This window comes from Pseudophryne corroboree, chromosome 9, assembly GCF_028390025.1.
Source record: "Pseudophryne corroboree isolate aPseCor3 chromosome 9, aPseCor3.hap2, whole genome shotgun sequence".
In the NCBI taxonomy this organism is placed as follows: domain Eukaryota; kingdom Metazoa; phylum Chordata; class Amphibia; order Anura; family Myobatrachidae; genus Pseudophryne; species Pseudophryne corroboree.
The window spans coordinates 312,254,750-312,275,779 of NC_086452.1; the positions used below are offsets into that span (position 1 = coordinate 312,254,750).

Here is a 21,030-nt window from a genome sequence, read left to right on the forward strand (position 1 = left end):
CAACCAGTTAACAGTATGAACGAAAAAACAGTATCAGTCAAAGACCGATTCCAACTGTAACATAACCCTTATGTAAGCAACAACTATATACAAGTCTTGCAGATTTAGTCCGCACTGGGACGGGCGCCCAGCATCCTCTACGGACTAGGAGAAAAAGATTTACCGGTAGGTTTAAAATCTTATTTTCTCTTACGTCCTAGAGGATGCTGGGGACTCCGTAAGGACCATGGGGTTTATACCAAAGCTCCAAACCGGGCGGGAGAGTGCAGATGACTCTGCAGCACCGACTGACCAAACGCGAGGTCCTCATCAGCCAGGGTATCAAACTTGTAGAATTTTGCAAAAGTGTTTGAACCCGACCAAGTAGCTGCTCGGCACAACTGTAATGCCGAGACGCCTCGGGCAGCCGCCCAAGAAGAGCCCACCTTCCTGGTGGAATGGGCCTTTACCGAATTCGGTACCGGCAATCCAGCCGTAGAATGAGCCTGCTGAATCGTGTTGCAGATCCAGCGAGCAATAGTCTGTTTAGAAGCAGGCGCGCCAATCTTGTTGGCTGCATACAGGACAAACAGAGCCTCTGTTTTCCTAACCCTAGCCGTCCTGGCTACGTAAATTTTCAAGGCCCTGACCATATCCAGGGACTTGGAGTCCTACAAGTCACCCGTAGCCACAGGCACCACAATAGGTTGGTTCATATGAAAAGAAGAGACCACCTTAGGCAGAAATTGAGGACGAATCCTCAACTCTGCTCTATCCACATGAAAAATCAAGTAGGGGCTCTTGTGAGACAAGGCCGCCAACTCTGACACCCGCCGTGCAGATGCCAAGGCTAATAACATAACCACCTTCCAGGTGAGAAATTTTAATTCCACCGTTTGAAGAGGTTCAAACCAGTGTGCTTTAAGGAACTGTAACACCACGTTAAGGTCCCATGGTGCCACTGGTGGCACAAAAGGAGGCTGGACGTGCAGCACTCGATTTACGAAAGTTTGGACTTCTGGGAGAGAAGCCAATTCCTTTTGAAAAAATATAGATAGGGCCGAAATCTGTACCTTAATGGAGCCTAATTTTAGGCCCATATCCACTCCCATCTGTAGGAAGTGGAGAAAATGGCCCAGATGGAAATCTTCCGTAGGAGCATTCTTGGTTTCACACCAAGATACATACTTCCTCCAGATACGGTGATAATGCTTCGCCGTTACTTCCTTCCTAGCCTTTATCAGAGTAGGGATAACTTCCTCCAGAAAACCTCTCTCTGCTAGGATTCGGTGTTCAACCGCCATGCCGTCAAACGTAACCGCGGTAAGTCTTGGAACATGCAAGGCCCCTGCTGTAACAGGTCTTGCCTGAGAGGAAGAGGCCACGGATCTTCTGTGAGCATTTCCTGAAGATCTGAATACCAGGCCCTTCGAGGCCAATCTGGAACCACGAGTATTGTTTGTACTCTGTTTCGTCTTATGATTCTCAACACTTTTGAGATGAGAGGTAGAGGAGGGAACACATAGACCGACTGAAACACCCATGGTGTCACTAGGGCGTCTACCGCTACTGCCTGAGGGTCCCTTGACCTGGCACAATACCTCCGAAGCTTTTTGTTGAGGCGTGACGCCATCATGTCTATTTGAGGAAGTCCCCAAAGACTTGCTATCTCTGCAAAGACCTCTTGATGAAGTCCCCACTCTCCTGGATGGAGATCGTGTCTGCTGAGGAAGTCTGCTTCCCAGTTGTCCACTCAAGGTATGAAGACTGCTGACAGAACACTTACGTGATTTTCTGCCCAGCGCAGAATTCTGGTGACTTCCGCCATTGCCACTCTGCTCCTTGTCCCGCCTTGGCGGTTTACATGAGCCACTGCTGTGACGTTGTCTGATTGAATCAGAACCGGTAGGTCGCAAAGAAGATACTCCGCTTGTCGTAGGCCGTTGTATATGGCCCTCAATTCCAGTACGTTGATGTGTAGACAAGCCTACTGGCTTGACCATATCCCCTGAAAATTTCTTCCTTTTGTGACTGCTCCCCATCCTCGGAGGCTCGCGTCCGTGGTCACCAGAACCCAGTCTTGAATGCCGAACCTGCGACCCTCTAGAAGGTGAGCACTCTGCAGCCACCACAGGAGAGACACCCTGGCTCTGGGGGACAGGCTTATCTTTTGATGAAGGTGTAGATGGGACCCCAACCATTTGTCGAGAAGGTCCCACTGAAACGTCCTCGCATGGAACCTGCCGAAGGGGATGGCCTCGTAGGCTGCCAACATTTTACCCAGAACTCGAGTGCATTGATGAACAGACACTCTTTTCGGTTTTAGCAGGTCCCTGACCATGTTCTGGATGTCCTAAGCTTTTTCTATTGGTAGAAAAACCCTCTTCTGTTCTGTGTCCAGAATCATGCCTAGGAATGATAGTCGAGTCGTTGGAAGCAACTGAGACTTTGGCAGATTGAGAATCCAACCGTGTTGATGTAACACTCTCAGGGAGAGTGACAGGCTTTTCAGCAATTTATCCCTTGATCTCGCCTTTATCAGGAGATCGTCCAAGTACGGGATAATTGTGACACCCTGCTTGCGCAAGGAGCACCATCATTTCCGCCATTACCTTGGTGAAAATCCTCGGGGCCGTGGAAAGCCCAAACGGCAACGTCTGAAACTGGTAATGACAGTCCTGTACCGCGAAACGCAGGTATTCTTGATGAAGAGGAAATATGGGGACATGAAGGTAGGCATCCTTCACGTTCAGCGACACCATAAAATCCCCTGCTTCCAGACTGGATATCACAGTCCGGAGTGATTCCATCTTGAATTTGAACTTTTTCAAGTATAGGTTTAGGGATTTTAGATTCAAAATTAGTCTGACCGAACCATCCGGCTTCGGGACCACAAACAGTGTTGAATAGTACCCTTTTCCCTGTTGGCCTAGGGGAACCTTGACAATCACTTGCTGTTGACACAGCTTTTGAATTGCATCTAATACCACTCCCCTCTCCGGGGAAGAGGTTGGCAAGGCCGACTTGAGAAATCGGCGAGGGAAACTTGAGAAATCGGCGAGGGGGCATCTCTTCGAACTCCAGTTTGTAACCTTGGGATACAATTTCCAACGCCCAAGGATCCACGCCTGATAGGACCTGGCTGAAGAGTCGAAGACGTGCCCCCACCGATGTGGACTCCCTCCGTGGAGCCCCAGCGTCATGTGGTGTATTTAGCAGAAGCCGGGGAGGACTTCTGCTCCTGGGAACTAGCCGAAGCAGGTGTTCTCTTACCTCTACCCTTACCTCTGGCGAGGAAAGAGGAGCCCCGACCTCTTCTGGACTTATGCGACCGAAAGGACTGCATCTGATACTGTGGGGTTTTCTTTTGCTGTAGGGGAACAAAAGGCAAAAATGTAGATTTACCCGCGGTAGCTGTGGAAACCAGGTCTGCAAGACCATCCCCAAACAAAACTTCACCCTTGTAAGGTAAAACCTCCATATGCTTTTCTGAGTCGGCATCACCCGACCATAGGCGGGTCCACAGAGCTCGTCTTGCCGAAACTGCCATGGCATTGGCTCTGGAACCAAGCAGCCCCACGTCTCTTTGAGCGTCTCTCATATACAAGACTGCGTCCTTAATGTGACCTAAAGTCAGGACAATGGTATCCTTGTCCAGGGTATCCATGTCAGCCAACAAGATATCTGTCCATGCTGTAACAGCGCTACAGACCCATGCCGATGCTATTGCCGGTCTGAGTAAAGCCCCCGTATGTGCATAAATAGACTTTAAGGTAGTCTCCTGTCTACGATCCGCAGGATCCTTAAGGGCCGCGGTGTCTGGAGACGGTAGCGCCACCTTCTTGGACAGACGCGTTAATGCCTTGTCCACCCTGGGCGAGGATTCCCAACGTACCCTGTCCTTTGCTGGGAAATGATACGCCATAAGGATCCTCTTGGGAATCTGCAGTTTTTTGTCTGGAGTTTCCCAAGCTTTTTCAAATAATTCGTTCAGTTCATGAGATGGAGGAAACGTTACTTCAGGTTTCTTCCCCTTAAACATGTGTACCCTCGTGTCAGGAACAGAGGGGTCATCTGTGATATGCAAAACATCTTTTATTGCCATAATCATATAATGAATACTTTTGGTCACCTTAGGGTGCAACCTTGCCTCATCATAATCGACACTGGAGTCAGAATTCGTGTCGGTATCAGTGTCTACTATTTGTGATAAGGGACGCTTTTGAGACCCTGACGGGCCCTGTGACCCAGTCAAATCCGCGGATTGACTCCCTGCTGTTTCCTTGGACTCAGCTTTGTCCATTCTCTTATGTAATAAGGTCACATTAGCATTTAAAATATTCCACATATCATACCAATCATGAGTCGGCGTTGCCGATGGAGACATCACAATCATCTGCTCCACCTTCTCCTTGGATGAGCCTTCCGCTTCAGACATGTCGACACACGCGTACCGACACCCGTACACACACACACAAGGATATATCTATAAGGGGACAGTTCCCCAACAAGGCCCTTTGGAGAGACAGAGAGAGAGTATGCCAGCACACACCCAGCGCCAACTGACACTGGAAACAATCCCAGATATAGCGCTTTTATATATATGTCAAGCGTGTAATACACTCACTGCGCCAAAATGTGCCCCCCCCCCCCCCTTCTTTTTCAGCCCTGTATCACCGTTCTGCAGGGGAGAGTCCGGGGAGCCAGCTTCTCTTCAGCACACTGTGGAGAAAATGGCGCTGGTTAGTGCTGTGCGACCAAGCTCCGCCCCCTCTAGTGGCGGGCTTCGGTCCCGCTCAAATTCACAATTAATGGCGGGGGATGAACATATCCACTGACTCCGCAGCCCATATGTGTAATAACATGCCAAAACAGAAGTATATATTGCTGCCCAGGGCGCCCCCCCCTGCGCCCTGCACCCATCAGTGCCTGTCCGTGTGTGTAACGCGTGGGAGCAATGGCGCTTACCTCAGGGAAGATCTGAAGTCTTTTGCCGCCTTAGAAGACTTCTTTCTTCTTATACTCACCCGGCTTCTATCTTCCGGCTCTGCGAGGAGGACGGCGGCGCGGCTCTGAGACGAATGGTAAGGGGAGACTTGCGTTCCGATCCCTCTGGAGCTAATGGTGTCCAGTAGCCTAAGAAGCAGAGCCTATCATTTAAGTAGGTCTGCGTCTCTCCCCTCAGTCCCACGATGCAGGGAGCCTGTTGCCAGCAGTGCTCCCTGAAAATAAAAAACCTAACAAAATTCTTTTATCATAGAAACTCAGTAGAGCTCCCCTGCAGTGCACCCATTCTCCTCTGGGCACAGAATCTAACGGAGGTCTGGAGGAGGGGCATAGAGGGAGGAGCCAGTGCACACCCATACTAAAAGTTCTTTAGAGTGCCCATATCTCCTGCGGAGCCCGTCTATACCCCATGGTCCTTACGGAGTCCCCAGAATCCTCTAGGACGTAAGACAAAAAACAAAACGGTGTCTACCATTTATTTATGTTGACCATTTTCATGTCGACCTTTTGACCCTGTCGACCTTTTGCACTGTTAACCTTTTGATCCTGTCGACCTAATGTCTGTCTAACATATGGTGTCTACCTATTGACTGTCTAACTATCATCCGGATACCGTACTTAATGAGCATTGCCGACAATTCCATTGTCATGTACTCAGTATTAACACGTCTAAGCTCAAAAGAAACTCAAATACCCATCAGAAAAGTGTGTATGGGTGTAGATCTGTTCACTTATATATTTTTTTAACAATGTTAACTAAAATCTCAAAATGTTTATGAAGCTTTAAACATGGAAATTTGGCATCTACAAAGGATTTTTTTTAAATAATCTGTGGCACAGTCCCGTTTGTGAGTTCCAAATAATGTGCACTCTGACACTAAATACATTAAAATTAGAAGTACAGGTTGAATATCCCATATCCAAATATTCTGAAATACGGAATATTCTGAAATACGGATTTTTTGGAGTGAGAGTGAGATAGTGAAACCTTTGTTTTGTGATGGCTCAATGTACACAAACTTTGTTTAATACACAAAGTTATTAAAAATATTGTATTAAATGTCCTCCCGGCTGTGTGTATAAGGTGTATATAAAACATAAATAGTGTGTTTCTACACAAACTTGTTTAATGCACAAAGTAATTAAAAATATTTGCTTAAATTACTTTCAGGCTGTGTGTATAAGGTGTATATGAAATAAATCCATTCTGTGCTTAGACTTAGATCCCATCACCATGATACAGTATCTCATTATGGTATGCAATTATTCCAAAATACGGAAAAATCTGATATCCAAAATACTTCTGGTCCCAAGCATTTTGGATATGGGATACTCAACCTGTAGTATGTTTATAAAAACTCTAATAAGAGACACCCATATATTAAGAAAACAATAACAGGAATTTATAGTCACTGAAAATCACAACCCAATACTTGCTTAAAGGGGCAATTCAATTATCTGCGATGTAGGAGTAATGCAGGGTATACTCCATTGTGACCGCCTCTATATGCGGGCAAATGCACCCTACATTGAACCTACAGTAGATCATGCATTTTACCTTGCACCTCAATAGGGGTAGATAGGAAAATGCATGATGGTTACCGTCTGTCTGGGAGATGAGCACACTGCACATCTTCCATACATGGCACTGTAACATGTAAAATCACATGTAACTGAATTAACTCCTAAAAGCTAATACTTTGTTTATTTGTCTTTATCACATGCCTACAATTGGATTTGTTTAAACAATAATAATGTCAAACCAAAAAGCAGCAAGGCTTACCAAAACCGAAAAGAATGTAAATAGCCCCCTGGCTTGTGACATACGTCTGAGGTCCTAGAACTTTTCCTGCAGCCATGATGTTGTATTTTACTATTCCACCCAATGGTTTCCCAGTACGTCCAGACACCAAGAGAAATCCTAGTTCCTGCTGCATGAGAGATTTTAAAGGTATCAAGATTTGCCTTATGCAGGCCATACATCTACAGTATGGCCCCAATTCCCCGTACTACTGATCCAATATGCCAATTGGCATACATCGATAATTGATGATTCAACATGTTAAAATCCATTTTGTGCTCAGAATCTCTCAGATCACATGACACCGGCAGAATGGGGAATTGCCATGAGACAGGCTAGATGAATGGGCCCCTTTACTCAGTAACAATGATGATCATTTTATTTGATTAATGCTTTCCTCCTAGTATTACCTAAAAGCACTTTATATTTGCAAATTAGAAAACACATACAATAAACAAATAATAGGATTTTAATACCTACCGGTAAATCCTTTTCTCTTAGTCCGTAGAGGATGCTGGGGACACTTCAAGAACCATGGGGTACAGACGGGATCCGCAGGTGACATGGGCACTTTAAGACTTTTAAGGGGCGTGAACTGGCTCCTCCCTCTATGCCCCTCCTCCAGACTTCAGTTATAGGAACTGTGCCCAGGGAGACGGACATTTCGAGGAAAGGATTATTATTATTGTTAAACTAAGGTGAGATACATACCAGCTCACACCACAAACACGCCGTACAAGATGGCAATTAACAGAATTCCAGTAAACGGCATGAACCATGTCAGCAACAGGCTGACTATAACAGAAAACACAACCTGTGTGTAAACATAACAAATAACTGCAGACAGAGTCCGCACTGGGACGGGCGCCCAGCATCCTCTACGGACTAAGAGAAAAGGATTTACTGGTAGGTATTAAAATCCTATTTTCTCATACGTCCTAGTGGATGCTGGGGACACTTCAAGAACCATGGGGTTTATACCAAAGCTCTAGAACGGGCGGGAGAGTGCGGATGACTCTGCAGCACCGATTGACCAAACATGAGGTCCTCATCAGCCAGGGTATCAAACTTGTAAAATTTTGCAAAAGTGTTTGAACCCGACCAAGTAGCTGCTCGGCAGAGTTGTAATGCCGAACCCCCCCGGGCAGCCGCCCAAGATGCGCCCACCTTTCTGGTAGAGTGGGCCTTCACTGATTTCGGTAACGGCAATCCAGCCGTAGAATGAGCATGCTGAATCGTATTACAGATCCAGCGCGCAATAGTCTGCTTGGAAGCAGGCGTCCCAATTTTGTTGGCAGCATACAGGACAAATAGATCTTCCGTTTTCCTAAGTGAAGCCATTCTGGTGACATAAATCTTTAAGGCCCTGACAACATCGAGAGATTTTGACTCCGCGAAGGCGTCAGTAGCCACCAGTACCATAATAGGCTGGTTCATGTGGAACGATGAAACCACCTTCGGCAGAAATTGTTGACGAGTCCTCAACTCCGCTCTATCTTCATGGAAGATTAAATAAGGACTCTTGTGATACAAAGCCGCTAACTCAGACACCTGCCTTGCGGATGCTAAGGCCAACAGCATGACCACTTTCCAAGTGAGAAATTTCAACTCTACCTTCTGTAAAGGTTCAAACCAATGTGACGGAAGGAAATGCAACACCACGTTAAGATCCCATGGTGCCACTGGGGGCACAAATGGAGGTTGGATGTGCAAAAACTCCCTTCACGAAAGTCTGAACTTCTGGAAGGGAGGCCAATTGTTTTTGAAAGAAAACCGACAAGGCCGAAATTTGTACTTTAATCGAGCCTAACTTTAGGCCCGCATCCACACCTGCTAGCAGGAAATGGAGAAAACGCCCTAGCTGAAATTCTTCCGTAGGAGCCTTCTTGGTTTCACACCAAGACACATATTTTCTCCAAATACGGTGATAATGTTTAGACGTTACTCCTTTTCTAGAAGAAAGTGTGGGAATGACTTCACTTTCGGGCTAGTATCCGGCGTTCAACCGCCAAGCCGTCAAACGTAGCTGCGGTAAGTCGTGATATACGCACGGCCCTTGCCGTAACAGATCCTCTCATAGAGGAAGAGGCCAGGGATCTCTTATGAGTAATTCCTGAAGATCTGGATACCAAGCCCTCCTTGGCCAGTCCGGAACAATGAGGATCGCCTGAACCTTTGTTCTTCTTATGATCTTTAGCACCTTTGGAATGAGTGGAAGCGGAGGGAACACGTACACCGACTGAAACGTCCATGGTGTCACCAATGCGTCCACTGCTATTGCTTGAGGGTCCCTTGACCTGGAACAATAACTCTGAAGTTTCTTGTTGAGGCGAGACGCCATCATGTCTATTTGAGGAATTCCCCAAAGACTTGCCACTTCTGTGAAGACCTCTTGATGAAGACCCCACTCTCCTGGATGGAGATCGTGTCTGCTGAGGAAGTCTGCTTCCCAGTTGTCCACTCCTGGAATGAAGATTGCTGACAGAGTGCTTGTATGTCTTTCCGCCCAGCGGAGAACTTTTGTGGCCTCCGCCATTGCCGCCCTGCTCTTTGTTCCGCCCTGGCGGTTTATGTGCGCTACTGCTGTTATGTTGTCCGACTGTATTAGGACGGGCAGGTTGCGAAGAAGATCGTTGTAAATGGCTCTTAACTCCAGAATGTTTATGTGTAAACAAACTTCCTGGCTTGACCATTTTCCCTGGAAGGTTTCCTCCTGTGTGAATGCTCCCCAGCCTCGGAGACTCGCATCCGTGGTTACTAGGATCCAGTCCTGGATCCCGAACCTGCGTCCCTCTAGGAGGTGAGAGATGTGCAGCCACCACAGGAGTGAGATTCTGGTCTTGGAGGATAGGATTATTTTCCGATGCATGTGCAGATGGGATCCGGACCACTTGTCCAATAGGTCCCACTGAAACACTCTGGCATGGAATCTGCCAAACTGAATGTCCTCGTAGGTCGCCACCATCTTCCCCAGCAATTGAGTGCATTGATGGATTGATACTCTCACTGGTTTCAGAATTTGTTTGAACTGAATTTCCAGAGCTTTCTCTTCTGGAAGAAAAACTCTGTAATTCCGTGTCCAGAATCATTCCCAAAAACGACAGCCGTTTCATCGGATTCAACTGTGACTTCGGCAAGTTTAGGAGCCAAGCATGTTGCTGTAGAACTGTCAGGGAGAGCGCAATGTCCTGCTCCAGCTTGTCTTTGGATCTCGCCTTTATCAGGAGATCGTCCAAGTAAGGGATAATTGTGACTCCTTGTTTGCGAAGGAGAACCATCATTTCCGCCAAACGGCAACGTCTGAAATTGGTAATGACAATCCTTAATAGCAAACCTCAGGTAAGCCTGATGCGGAGGATATATGGGGACGTGTAAGTAGGCATCCTTTATGTCGACCGACACCATGAAATCCCCTCCCTCCAGACTGGAAATCACTGCTTGGAGAGATTCCATCTTGAATTTGAATTTTCTTAGGTAAAGATTGAGGGACTTTAGGTTCAGAATTGGTCTGACTGAACCGTCCGGTTTCGGAACCACAAACAGGCTTGAATAAAAGCCTTCTCCCTGTTGCGACGGGGGAACGCTGATAATGACCTGATTTAGACACAACTTTTGTATGGCATCGCTTACAACCTTCCTGTCCGGAAGAGAAGCTGGTAAGGCCGAATTGAAAAATCGGTGAGGGGGCAAGTTTTGAAATTCCAGTTTGTAACCCATGGACACTATTTCTAAAATCCATGGGTCCAGGGCCGAAGGAGCCCAGAATTGACTGAAGAGCTTGAGACGTGCCCTAACCGGTGCGGACTCACGCAGGGGAGCCCCAGCGTCATGCCGTGGATTTGGCAGAGGCCGGGGAGGACTTCTGCTCCTGGGAACCTGCCACGGCCGGAGATCTTTTACCTTTTCCTCTTCCTCTATTGGCAAGGAAGGAATAACCTCGGCCTTCTTTGTATTTATTTGGCCGAAAGGACTGCATCTGAAAGTGGTGAGCTTTCTTTTGTTGTGGAGGAACATATGGCAAAAATGACGACTTACCCGCGGTAGCCGTAGATACCAAATCAGTGAGACCCTCACCAAACAATACACTGCCTTTATATGGGAGAGACAGTCAGCATCAGCATTCCATTGATGAATCCACAATGCTCGTCTAGCTGAAATTGCCAAGGCATTTGCTCTTGATCCCAAAATGCCAATATCTCTCGCCGCCTCCTTCAGATAGGCCGCAGCGTCCCTGATATAACCCAGACACAGGATGCTATCCCTATCTAGGGTATCTATATCAGATGACAAGTTATCTGCCCATTTTTCAATAGCAGTACTCACCCACGCCGATGCAATGGTAGGTGTGAGCAGCGTACAGTACCTGTGGCGACGTAAATGGATTTTAACGTAGTCTCCTGTCTACGATCCGCAGGATCCTTAAGGGCTGCCGTGTCAGGAGACGGTAAAGCCACCTTTTTAGACAACCGTGATAGAGCCTTGTCCACAACGGGAGATGATTCCCACTTATCTCTATCCCCAGAGGGGAACGGATACGCCACCTGAATCCTTTTGGGATTCAGAAACTTTTTGTCAGGATTTTCCCACATTTTTTTCAAAAATTCAGTTCATGAGAGGGCGGAAATGTTACCTCAGGTTTCTTTCCTTTAAACATACAGACCCTAGTATCAGGAACAGCAGGGTCCTCCGTGATATGTAACACTTCTTTTATTGCCACAATCATGTACTGGATGTTCTTAGCCAATTTTGGGTCTAATTTGGCATCACTACAGTCGACACTGGAGTCAGTGTCCGTGTCGGTATCTGTGTCCGCCAACTGAGCAAATGAACGTTTATGTTACCCCGAAGGGGTCTGGACCTGTGATAACACATCCTCCACAGATTTCTTCCATGCCTGGTCCTGAGATTCAAATTTATCTAGTCTTTTATTAATAAGAGTCACATTAGCATTCAAGGCATTTAACACATTTACCCAATCAGGAGTCGGCGGTGCCGACAGGGTCACTCCCACAGCCGTTTCTGTCCCTACCACAGTCTCCTCCTGGGAAGAGCACTCAGCCTCAGACATGCCGACACACGTGTACCGACAACCACAGACACACTAGGCAAATAGGGAACAGACCCACAGTAAAGCCTGTCAGAGAAACACAGAGGGAGTTTGCCAACTCACAACCCAGCGCTCAATCCCAGAACTGAGACTCTAATATACAGCCCCAGACCAGTAGCACTTTTATGTTTGCACCAAATTATGTGCCCCCCCCCCCCCCTCCCCCCGTTTTGCACCCAGTTACTTGTACAGCAGTGTTTGGAGGAGATGACCAGCGTCTCTGCAGCTTCTGTGAAGAGAAAATGGCGCTGGTGAGAGCTGTGGGGGCTAAGTCCCGCCCCCTTAATGGCATGCTTCAGCCCCGCTATTTTCTTAATATATAATTCTGGCGGGGGTTCGGATCTTGAGCCCAGGCACACCAATCCACCCTTGCCAGCCTTAAAACGATGATTTTATGCTGCCCAGGGCACCCTGTAGTGCCGCTGTGTGTGGGAGCATGGCGCGCAGCACGATCGCTGTGCGGTACCTCAGAAAGCCGTCACTGAAGTCTTCTGATCTTCTTCTACTCACCCGTCTTCTGACTTCTGGCTCTGCAAGGGGGGTGATGGCGGGCTATGGGAGTGAACCCATAGGCGTACCTAGTGTTCCAAACCCTCAGGAGCTAATGGTGTCCTGTAGCCAAGAAGCAGAGCCTTTGAACTCATTAGAAGTAGGTCTGACTTCTCTCCCCTAAGTCCCACGATGCAGGGAGACCGTTGCCAGCAGCCCCCCTGAAAATAAAAAGCTTAACATAAAGTCTTTTCAGAGAAACTCAGTAGAGCTCCCCTGTGTGTGACCAGTCTCCCTGGGCACAATTCTAAAACTGGAGTCTGGAGGAGGGGCATAGAGGGAGGAGCCAGTTCACGCCCCTTAAAAGTCTTAAAGTGCCTATGTCTCCTGCGGATCCCGTCTATACCCCATGGTTCTTGAAGTGTCCCCAGCATTCTCTAGGACGTATGAGAATAAAAATTAACAGAATACAGAAAAGAGAGCTAAGCTTTTGTTTTGTTAGAAAATAAAGAGGCATAAAGGAAATGTTTCAGTAAACTAGTAAAGGGCCCCATACACTAAAACAGGCCTGGCCAACCTGTGGCTCTCCAGCTGTTGTAAAACTACAAGTCCCATCATGCTTTGCCACAGATTTGTTATTAGAGAATGCTAAAACTGTGGCAAGGCATGCTGGGATGTGTAGTTTCACAACATCTGGAGAGCCACAGGTTGGCCAGGCCTGCACTAAAACGATAATGCCCGATTTCATCCAATTTCGGGCATTCGGGCCGATATATCGGGTGAAATCGGGCATTTTGGGGGCGTTTCCGATCCGATCTCATGCGCGTTCCCGTGAGGGTCGGATCGCCTCCCCTAGATCGTTAGTGCTGTACTCGTGATAAGTCGAATCTCGCAGGCATGGCTGGGATCGCATACGATATATCGCATGCAAAATGTACCAAATCGTATGGAATCATATGGAACCACTCCCAGGAAGCTCCCGTGACAGTTCAAGGGAAATTGCCTCTGACTTCAGCCTCAGGACATATCGTTGTAGTGTATGGGGCCCTTAAGTCTTCAGTCTGTTTTTTAAGATTTAAACAGCTTCATGGACTGTGGAGGACAGTGAGTTATATAACAAGAAAACCACAACGATAAAAGGTCAGGCCCCAAATTAAGCAACTGACATTTTAGATAATGCTAGTATCTGTTGACTGAAGTGAGCAAGAGGAAATAAGAAGCTGCTTGTACAATTGTAAATTAAACCTTGGTTATGCATTAGTCAATTTCAAAACAGATTTACCATCTTTTACCCGTTTCACACATAAAATCCTGACTTCAACCCAGCTTGGAACAGTGGCACAGAACACAGGTTGAAGCCAGGGCTACCCCTTCACACATGGGTGACTATCCGTGTTATTCTCAGGTCATCGGAGCCCCTACACACCGGACCTATGTATTCCGGAATTCACTGGGTGCTTAAAGATGATGTCATCTCCAAGCACTACTGTCCCTGGCCAATCAATTTCCTTTAGGCATGACCCGGGTCATTAAGACCCCGTTCTCACCTTCCGGACCTAAGCCAGGTCATCTACTTGGGTTGTAAAAACCTTGATAGCAAGCAGGGTTATGGACCTGTTACTGTAAACCCAGGTAAACCCTTTCAGACATAAGCCTTAAACACGGGTTTTTGCCCATGAACACTGTCAAAGTCAAAAATATTACATAAAGAGGACATACAAACTACACACATTTAAGTCGCTATACTTGCAAATACGCGCAGCGAGCACAGCAATATATGGTAACACACGCATTTACACGGACATGCCACAGAGATGGATTCGACATTTATTTCATACAGTACATAATTATAATAATATCAAGCACCAGACATCATGATGATTTAAAATTACCTAATGAATTAATGTCATGAATGTGTATTATTTGAAGGGAACCAGATACACCTGTCATGTTTACTATTAAAACAAGCAGATTGGTGTGTAGATTAATTTGATACTTGTTATTAAGTTGTGGGACATTGCAGCGGATAATTATGATTACATGTATAAAAGCTAAAATCACTTCTATTTGAACAATAGAAGCTCCAAACAGGTAATGAACAGGAAACTCAGGCCAACCCCTTTGGATGTCTTCAAGGCTGAATCTGATCAGCATATACAAAGAGAATAGTGACTCATCATGAACCATTCCCCCAGAAACTAGTTAACACATTTTGCTGGTCACACAGGAAGGTAGTTCCTGTTTCTTTTGGTCTCAGAGTTACTTGCTTTTTGGTCTCAGAGGGAAATGGAGGTCTTGCATGATTTTACAGAGGAAAGAGAGAGAGAGAGAGAGAGTCATATGGAGGGACAAACTAATATGAGAAAGATATGGTATTGTATCGCTGGCATGTAACTGAAACAGCATATAACTGTATGTAATTGTATGTTCTAACTGTTTACTGTGTGAGTTGTATTCATGTAACTATAGGTATACTGTACTTTGTAATATATATTGAATCCATATCCTTTTAACAACAAATATATACATCAATGAGCTTTGGAACTCAGATAACGTGTGGGTGTATTGTTTTCTCTTATGGGATGCAGTGTTGTGCGATGTACAGCGCACATTCATGGGATAAGGTAATAAGAGTTGCAGGCATTTACAATATATATTAGAGCGGGCATTTTAAATATTTGTGAGAAATCAATTTGGCATTCTTAGATGAGGGCTCTTACGGGATATCAGGGTCTTAATGATGCACTGTATATTACAAATGTGGCTGTAATTGACCGGCTCCAATGGACGCATTGAGAAGCTGATGAAAAAAACATTCACGTTAATGTATTTTTGTGTTATCAGTAAGCCAATGATATGAAATTCAAGGGACAATGCGTTTCTCATAATATTTAAGATGCTAAAATGTATTTTTATTGTTGCAAAACAAGGTTCAAATAAGTCATATTGTGTTTGATTCAGATTGGATTGTTTATCTGTTTAAGTAGGTTTAAAAGTATATTTAAAAGTTACTGCATAGCCTTGATATAGTGTTTTTTTTAACTCAGGCCTAAAATAACTTCAGGTGCTTGTATGATGTGTGATTTCTTTGTGACAAAGGAAGCCGCATTGTCTGTCCTCCATTTTGGACTAACCAAATGGCCTGTCCACCATTTTGTGTAACCCTCATGGATGTGGAAGGGGGAGGAGCAGCGGCCATTTTGGGAAGGCCATTTTTCTAAATGGCTGATTTTCACTGCCCAGAATAATCATCTCTCCTTGGTCACATCAATCACCATTTATGAGTTACCAATGCATTTATTTAACCCATGCCATAGTCAATTACAAATAGTTTCAGCTGGGCCTAGTGAAAGTTAATAGTGAGATGAATACTTAGTGTAAGAATTACACACAGATATAAAAAAAAAAAAAAAGTTTTTTTTTTCTTTTACCTCTAGGATTCAGTAACTCTGCTTTCTAGTTTAGGATAGACATTGAAATGTTAATTAACCTGTCCCACTACCCTCTTGAACAGGCATATGAACCTCTGTTGATATGCAAATTAGAGACTTTAAAGGAAATGCATTCATTCAGTAGGTGTGTACTGTGTGGGGGTTCTATGAGAGTCAAGTGATATATATTATATAAATATATATTATATATAATATTATTATAATTATGTGTATATTTATACCAGTGTATGTTCTGCAAGATAGCTATCCAATCTGAATCATATCATTTAAATTATTGATTATTGCTAGTCATTATAGATCTGTGTGAAATAGGATACATTTGTTGCTATATAGTTAAAACTAAAATAAATATTTAAGGAAGTAAGCGTAAAGCACAAACACAGTCTGGCCTAGTTGTAAAGGTTTATACGGAAAAAGTGTGCGTTGTGTTTAGTGGGCAATAGTAGTTTTTATTGCTCACATTTATAGAGCGGTGTGATTTACTGCGGATGTACGGTTTTGTACACGTGTCTCAGACAAAGTACGGAACTGCACACGCAGCGTAAGAGACACGCACGGTCGCGTGTTTGCGCAAAGTGCGTAAGAATGCGGGCGCTGAGTACAACTTATACAATAGTGTTGTTTAGTTCAAAGGTGGGATAGTAGACATTTAATACAATAGCACATAACTATCAGATTTCAAAAGCAGGTTACTCTAAATTTAGTTTAAAAACTGTATTGCCTCTGGGGTAAAGCTGCCTATCTGAATGAATCCAAATTTTCTGTACAGAAAAGACAAAGTGTACTTGAGCGAGTGAACGTAGGAGTGAGTGGAACTGAACCCCGGAAGTCGGGTCCCGTGGTACATCAAGTAAGAGGAGGCTTGGTGGCATGAAGTGGCTGACTCACGTTAATATAGATTGAAATACGCAAATTGTGAGGTGATTTGTAGAGGAGCGTGATAGTGCATTGTATTGCGAAGTATTGAAGAAAAAAGTTTTTTTTGGTATTACGCTCCGGACTGAGGGTCCCAGTTTGTACAACGACCCGTGGTCGTACGGCAGATAAGTAACAAGTGGGTGCGATATATATAGCGCAACTGGATACCCCTTTACGAGCTTTTGCGTAAAATCACGGTACCATTAGCGCTGTACAGAGCATATGCAAGTGTGATTTGTGTATAAGGTTAAAGGGAGTTTTCGCTGGTCTCTCTCAGGAAAATCTCCAGCGGTGTATATTTACTGGAATAGGTAAGTCACTCCTAAACACTTCCAGTAAATAGAAACTAGATAGGGCATCACTGGGTACGCGGTGTTCACTATTGGAGTGAGTCGTGGTACTCAGCGGAGATGGAGCGAGTGAAAGCGCTAGGTGTCTTTCACCGTCTATCTGCGGTGTGCATTGGGGATTGCGTTTATTGGCAAAAAGTCCGCGATGGGATCCAATTGCACAAGAAGGGCGTTTAGAAACTAGGGTTCAGGTTGAGGTGCCGCGGCCCAGGGGGTCAGCAAGATTTATTGTGTGTGAAAAGTATGGTTCACACACGGAGGCTTTTTGCAATGAATAGGTATGTATGACTGACAAAGATAGGGTACCATTCCCTAAGGTGAGCAGCTTTGAACCAGAGGTATTACAGAACTTAAGGATAAGAATATGTCTGATAAAATCCAGAAAACAAAGGTTCAGACATACAAAGTGTTTAAACCTGTGACAGCAAGAGGGGTTGGCGAGTTTGATCCTAAGGTATTGCAGGTGGTATGTTTAACCAAAGTCATATAAGACAAGAATGGAAATATAAGAACTGTTTGAACTTGTAGCAACAATAACCAAGTAGGAAGAAAAAAAAAGAGAATGCAAGTACACAGCCTTATGTAGATGTGGAAGCAGTTACGGCCAGCATACAAACTATAGAAAATAATAAAAATATGAAAAATATGACTGTAACCTATATATGTACTAATGAATGTTGAAGTTTTATTTAGGAGAAGAAGGTGACCTGATTGTTTTCAGCCATTTCTCATGCACCCAGAGGAGTATCCAACCGGTAAAAGAAGAGCAGTAGCCTATGGGGAAGTGGCTGAGACCAGTGGAACAGGTAAGTATGGTATCATTCGTGTACATATATAGTAAAACAAATAAATAAATAAATAAAACTTTAAAAAAAATAATCAAGAAAGTAACGTCAGAAATGAAAAAAAAAAAAAACCTGTCCGCACATTAGTATTTGCCAGTGGGAAAGCGGACAGAGACAAGGTAACCCCCGGGTATTTCTTTCAGTTACCATATAAGAAGTATGCATTCCTAGTAATGCCCCTAGTATAGATGAGCTTGGAAATGTTTGTTGAACCATGTACAGACTCTTAGTACGGGATGAGAGGGATTGAATGAAATACTTCGCATGACCTAGAAGCTTGTTAAACTTTTTTTTTGTTTTTGTCTCTTGCAGAAATAGAAAACTCTCCATCTGGATAAGATCACTGGTAAACACTAATTCGGCAAATGGGAGGTGGCTGTCTCTGTGCAAATGGACGGGCTCAATAAAGCATTGAGTGTCAGGGTGCAGACTTCTTTGCAAAATTGGAAAGGGGTCACAGTAGCTAATCTTAGATAGTGTGCTATTGAACATCACCAGAATAGTGCTAGGCACAGAGAACAACAGGTGGAGAGGTTGAGGACGGTAAGTATACTGGCACATACAGGAAAGACCCATCAGTCCAAACCCCAGATCCCTAATGGTCAATAATATGTTACACTTGTAGGAAGGAAGGGCATTTTGCCAGAGATTGTAGGAGTAGTAGGACACATAGTCAATATAGATCCCCTAGACAGAAAACACAAGCCACATTATTAAACACATAGACGGGACCAAGGGACAGACCAAGTAGAGAATCACTTCCCCGTAGTGCCCAATCCAGTTGTCAAATTTTCATAAAATCTTCTCCACCTCTACAAACTCATCTGTCACCAACCTCTATTCTGTTTCTCTACAGTTTTCCTCTTCATCTTTTGCGTTCACACAGGGTGGTACAATACATGGACCCAAGTACAGTCCAAACTCCACATGCCTAGGTCCTTCAGAGTTCTGCCCAAACCCAGTATATCTCAACAGCACGATAACACCAGTATTACTGCAGTGTGCCTTGCATGCACAAAGGGTGGAGAATGGGAATACTGGTGAAGGGAACTTTTGTATAGACACTGATATGTGTGTTGGTGAATGGCAAACCTGACATTTTCTTTTTCATTTTCTTCTTCCTTCTCTCCTCTAGAGATGTTTCTTTTTTCTTTTTTTTTTCTTTTTGAGTTATGCTCATGGTACTCTACATTGCAAACACACGATAGTTAAATTAAGATACAAAAATTTGTGTTCCCTGCAGGAAGAGGCAGTCTGCAGGACAGGGGGGTATGGCCAGGAGTCCTCAGGACTGTGGGCAGGTGGACACGGTAGGCCAGTGGCCCTAAGGGCATGCCTTCCAGGTCTGACTGAGGTGGCACATGGTCTGACTCATCTAGGCGAAGAGGGTAGGTGCAGGCTGATGAGAGCCTGCTGGTGTGCGCCAGGATTCTATTCTCATGCAGGTAAGAGAGCAATGCTTGAGGAAGAATGTTGGTGGGGCAGTGCCGGCGGAGCCGTCCCGTGTCCCTCCTGCAGACGGATCTTTTCGGGAGATGCAAATCGACTTCGTGCAGTCGGCGCCCTATGGGAATTATTATTATGTATTGGTGTTTTCTCAAACTGGGTAGAGGCATTTCCTGCCGCCGCGGATGCTGCTGTTTGCCGCAAAGAAAAAAAATTGTGCAGAAATTTGTGTGTAGATAATGGTACCCCTAAAGGTTTAGCAAAGCTTGAAATTGTACTATTGTGAACATAGATACTGCCACTAGTATTATGTAGCTTCGGAACCACTCCCAGATCTTCACTCGACGAATCACCCTCTTCGAAATTTGTTTTTGTTTTGGTATTTGTGTCTTTTTTTGGGGGGGGGTTGTTTTTGGAGGACGGCCTCATGTCGTGATTGATCCGCACAGTGATCAGAGATACACCAATGAGGTGGAGGTGACAGTACAGTACCTTGTTGAGATGAGCCAGCATTTGAGAACTTGACAGGGAACTTGAGACTGCTGATTGCTGGTATGCCAAATGCTAACTGTATTGATTATGAACCAAGGGACTGTGTGATTGCTCTTGCGCTCAGGTTGCCTGGTAGACGGGTGGGAAGGACCATACCAAGATTTGTTGACAGCACTAAAGGTCGCCGAAGGAAAGACTTGGGTCCACTCGTCCCACTGTAAGAAGGTCGCTGATCTGGAGAGAACTCGTGACAAAGTAGTTTATTGCTCACATTCATCGAGTTTGTGAACTGTGTGTTTGAAGTGAACTGTGTGTTTTAAGTGAACTGTGTGTTCAAAGAGCAAGGTGGAGAGCAAAGAGAACTGTGTGTTCCAAGTAAACTGTGTTTTCAAAGAGCAAGGCAAAGAGAACCTCGTATCACCAGAGACTCTGTTCTGTGAAGACTGAGAGGCGGCACTGTTGGACACTACCTGAGCGTACTAATTGATTACAGAAAGACCAGTCATTGTAATTGATTTGTTATGAACAAGAGTTGTTTTGTTCTGTTTCTCTTTTCTCTCTTTCCCGCTGACAAGCATTTTCTTTCAGGATATTCTATTTTTGCGAGGTATTTTTTTTATGGGGAGTCGAGTGTGGGACTGGAACTGGTTCTGTAGGAGGGAGTGATTTCCTTATAGGATCCCAGGATTAGCCGATCAGTTTGTTAAAATCAGAGAAAAATCAAAGGTCTAGTAGTTATGGAGTTCAGAGGTAATCAGGAACGGTCAGACAATGGCTATTCACATATTGCAGATGGAGAGCTCATTAATATATGTGGAAGAAAGGTTTATGAGTGGCTCTCCCCGAACTCCGAAGGGTTACGTTGTTTGGGAAGGACACTACTTTTCTCTATCGTCCTAGTGGATGCTGGGGTTCCTGAAAGGACCATGGGGAATAGCGGCTCCGCAGGAGACAGGGCACAAAAAGTAAAGCTTTCCGATCAGGTGGTGTGCACTGGCTCCTCCCCCTATGACCCTTGACAATGCTAAATTCTTTTGTCGTATAAACAACCCTTAATGAAGTCTAAGAACACTGTACGCTGTTTACTTAAGAAGTACCGTAAGGGTACGCTAGTTGCGTAACGATCGCTCAGCCGAAGGCGAGA

The 21,030-nt window shown here is 45.0% G+C and overlaps 1 protein-coding gene across 3 annotated transcripts in view; it reads right to left on the reverse strand.

Moving 5' to 3' along the window:
- The window catches only part of FAM234B (family with sequence similarity 234 member B), a 251,461-nt gene that overhangs the window by 79,321 nt on the left and 151,110 nt on the right, over positions 1–21,030 (reverse strand). For all 3 annotated transcript variants that reach the window (XM_063940433.1, XM_063940432.1, XM_063940434.1), the window contains exon 6: positions 6,770–6,917. In XM_063940433.1, the coding sequence (XP_063796503.1) occupies positions 6,770–6,917 (148 nt within the window). The remainder of the gene's footprint in view (positions 1–6,769; positions 6,918–21,030) is intronic.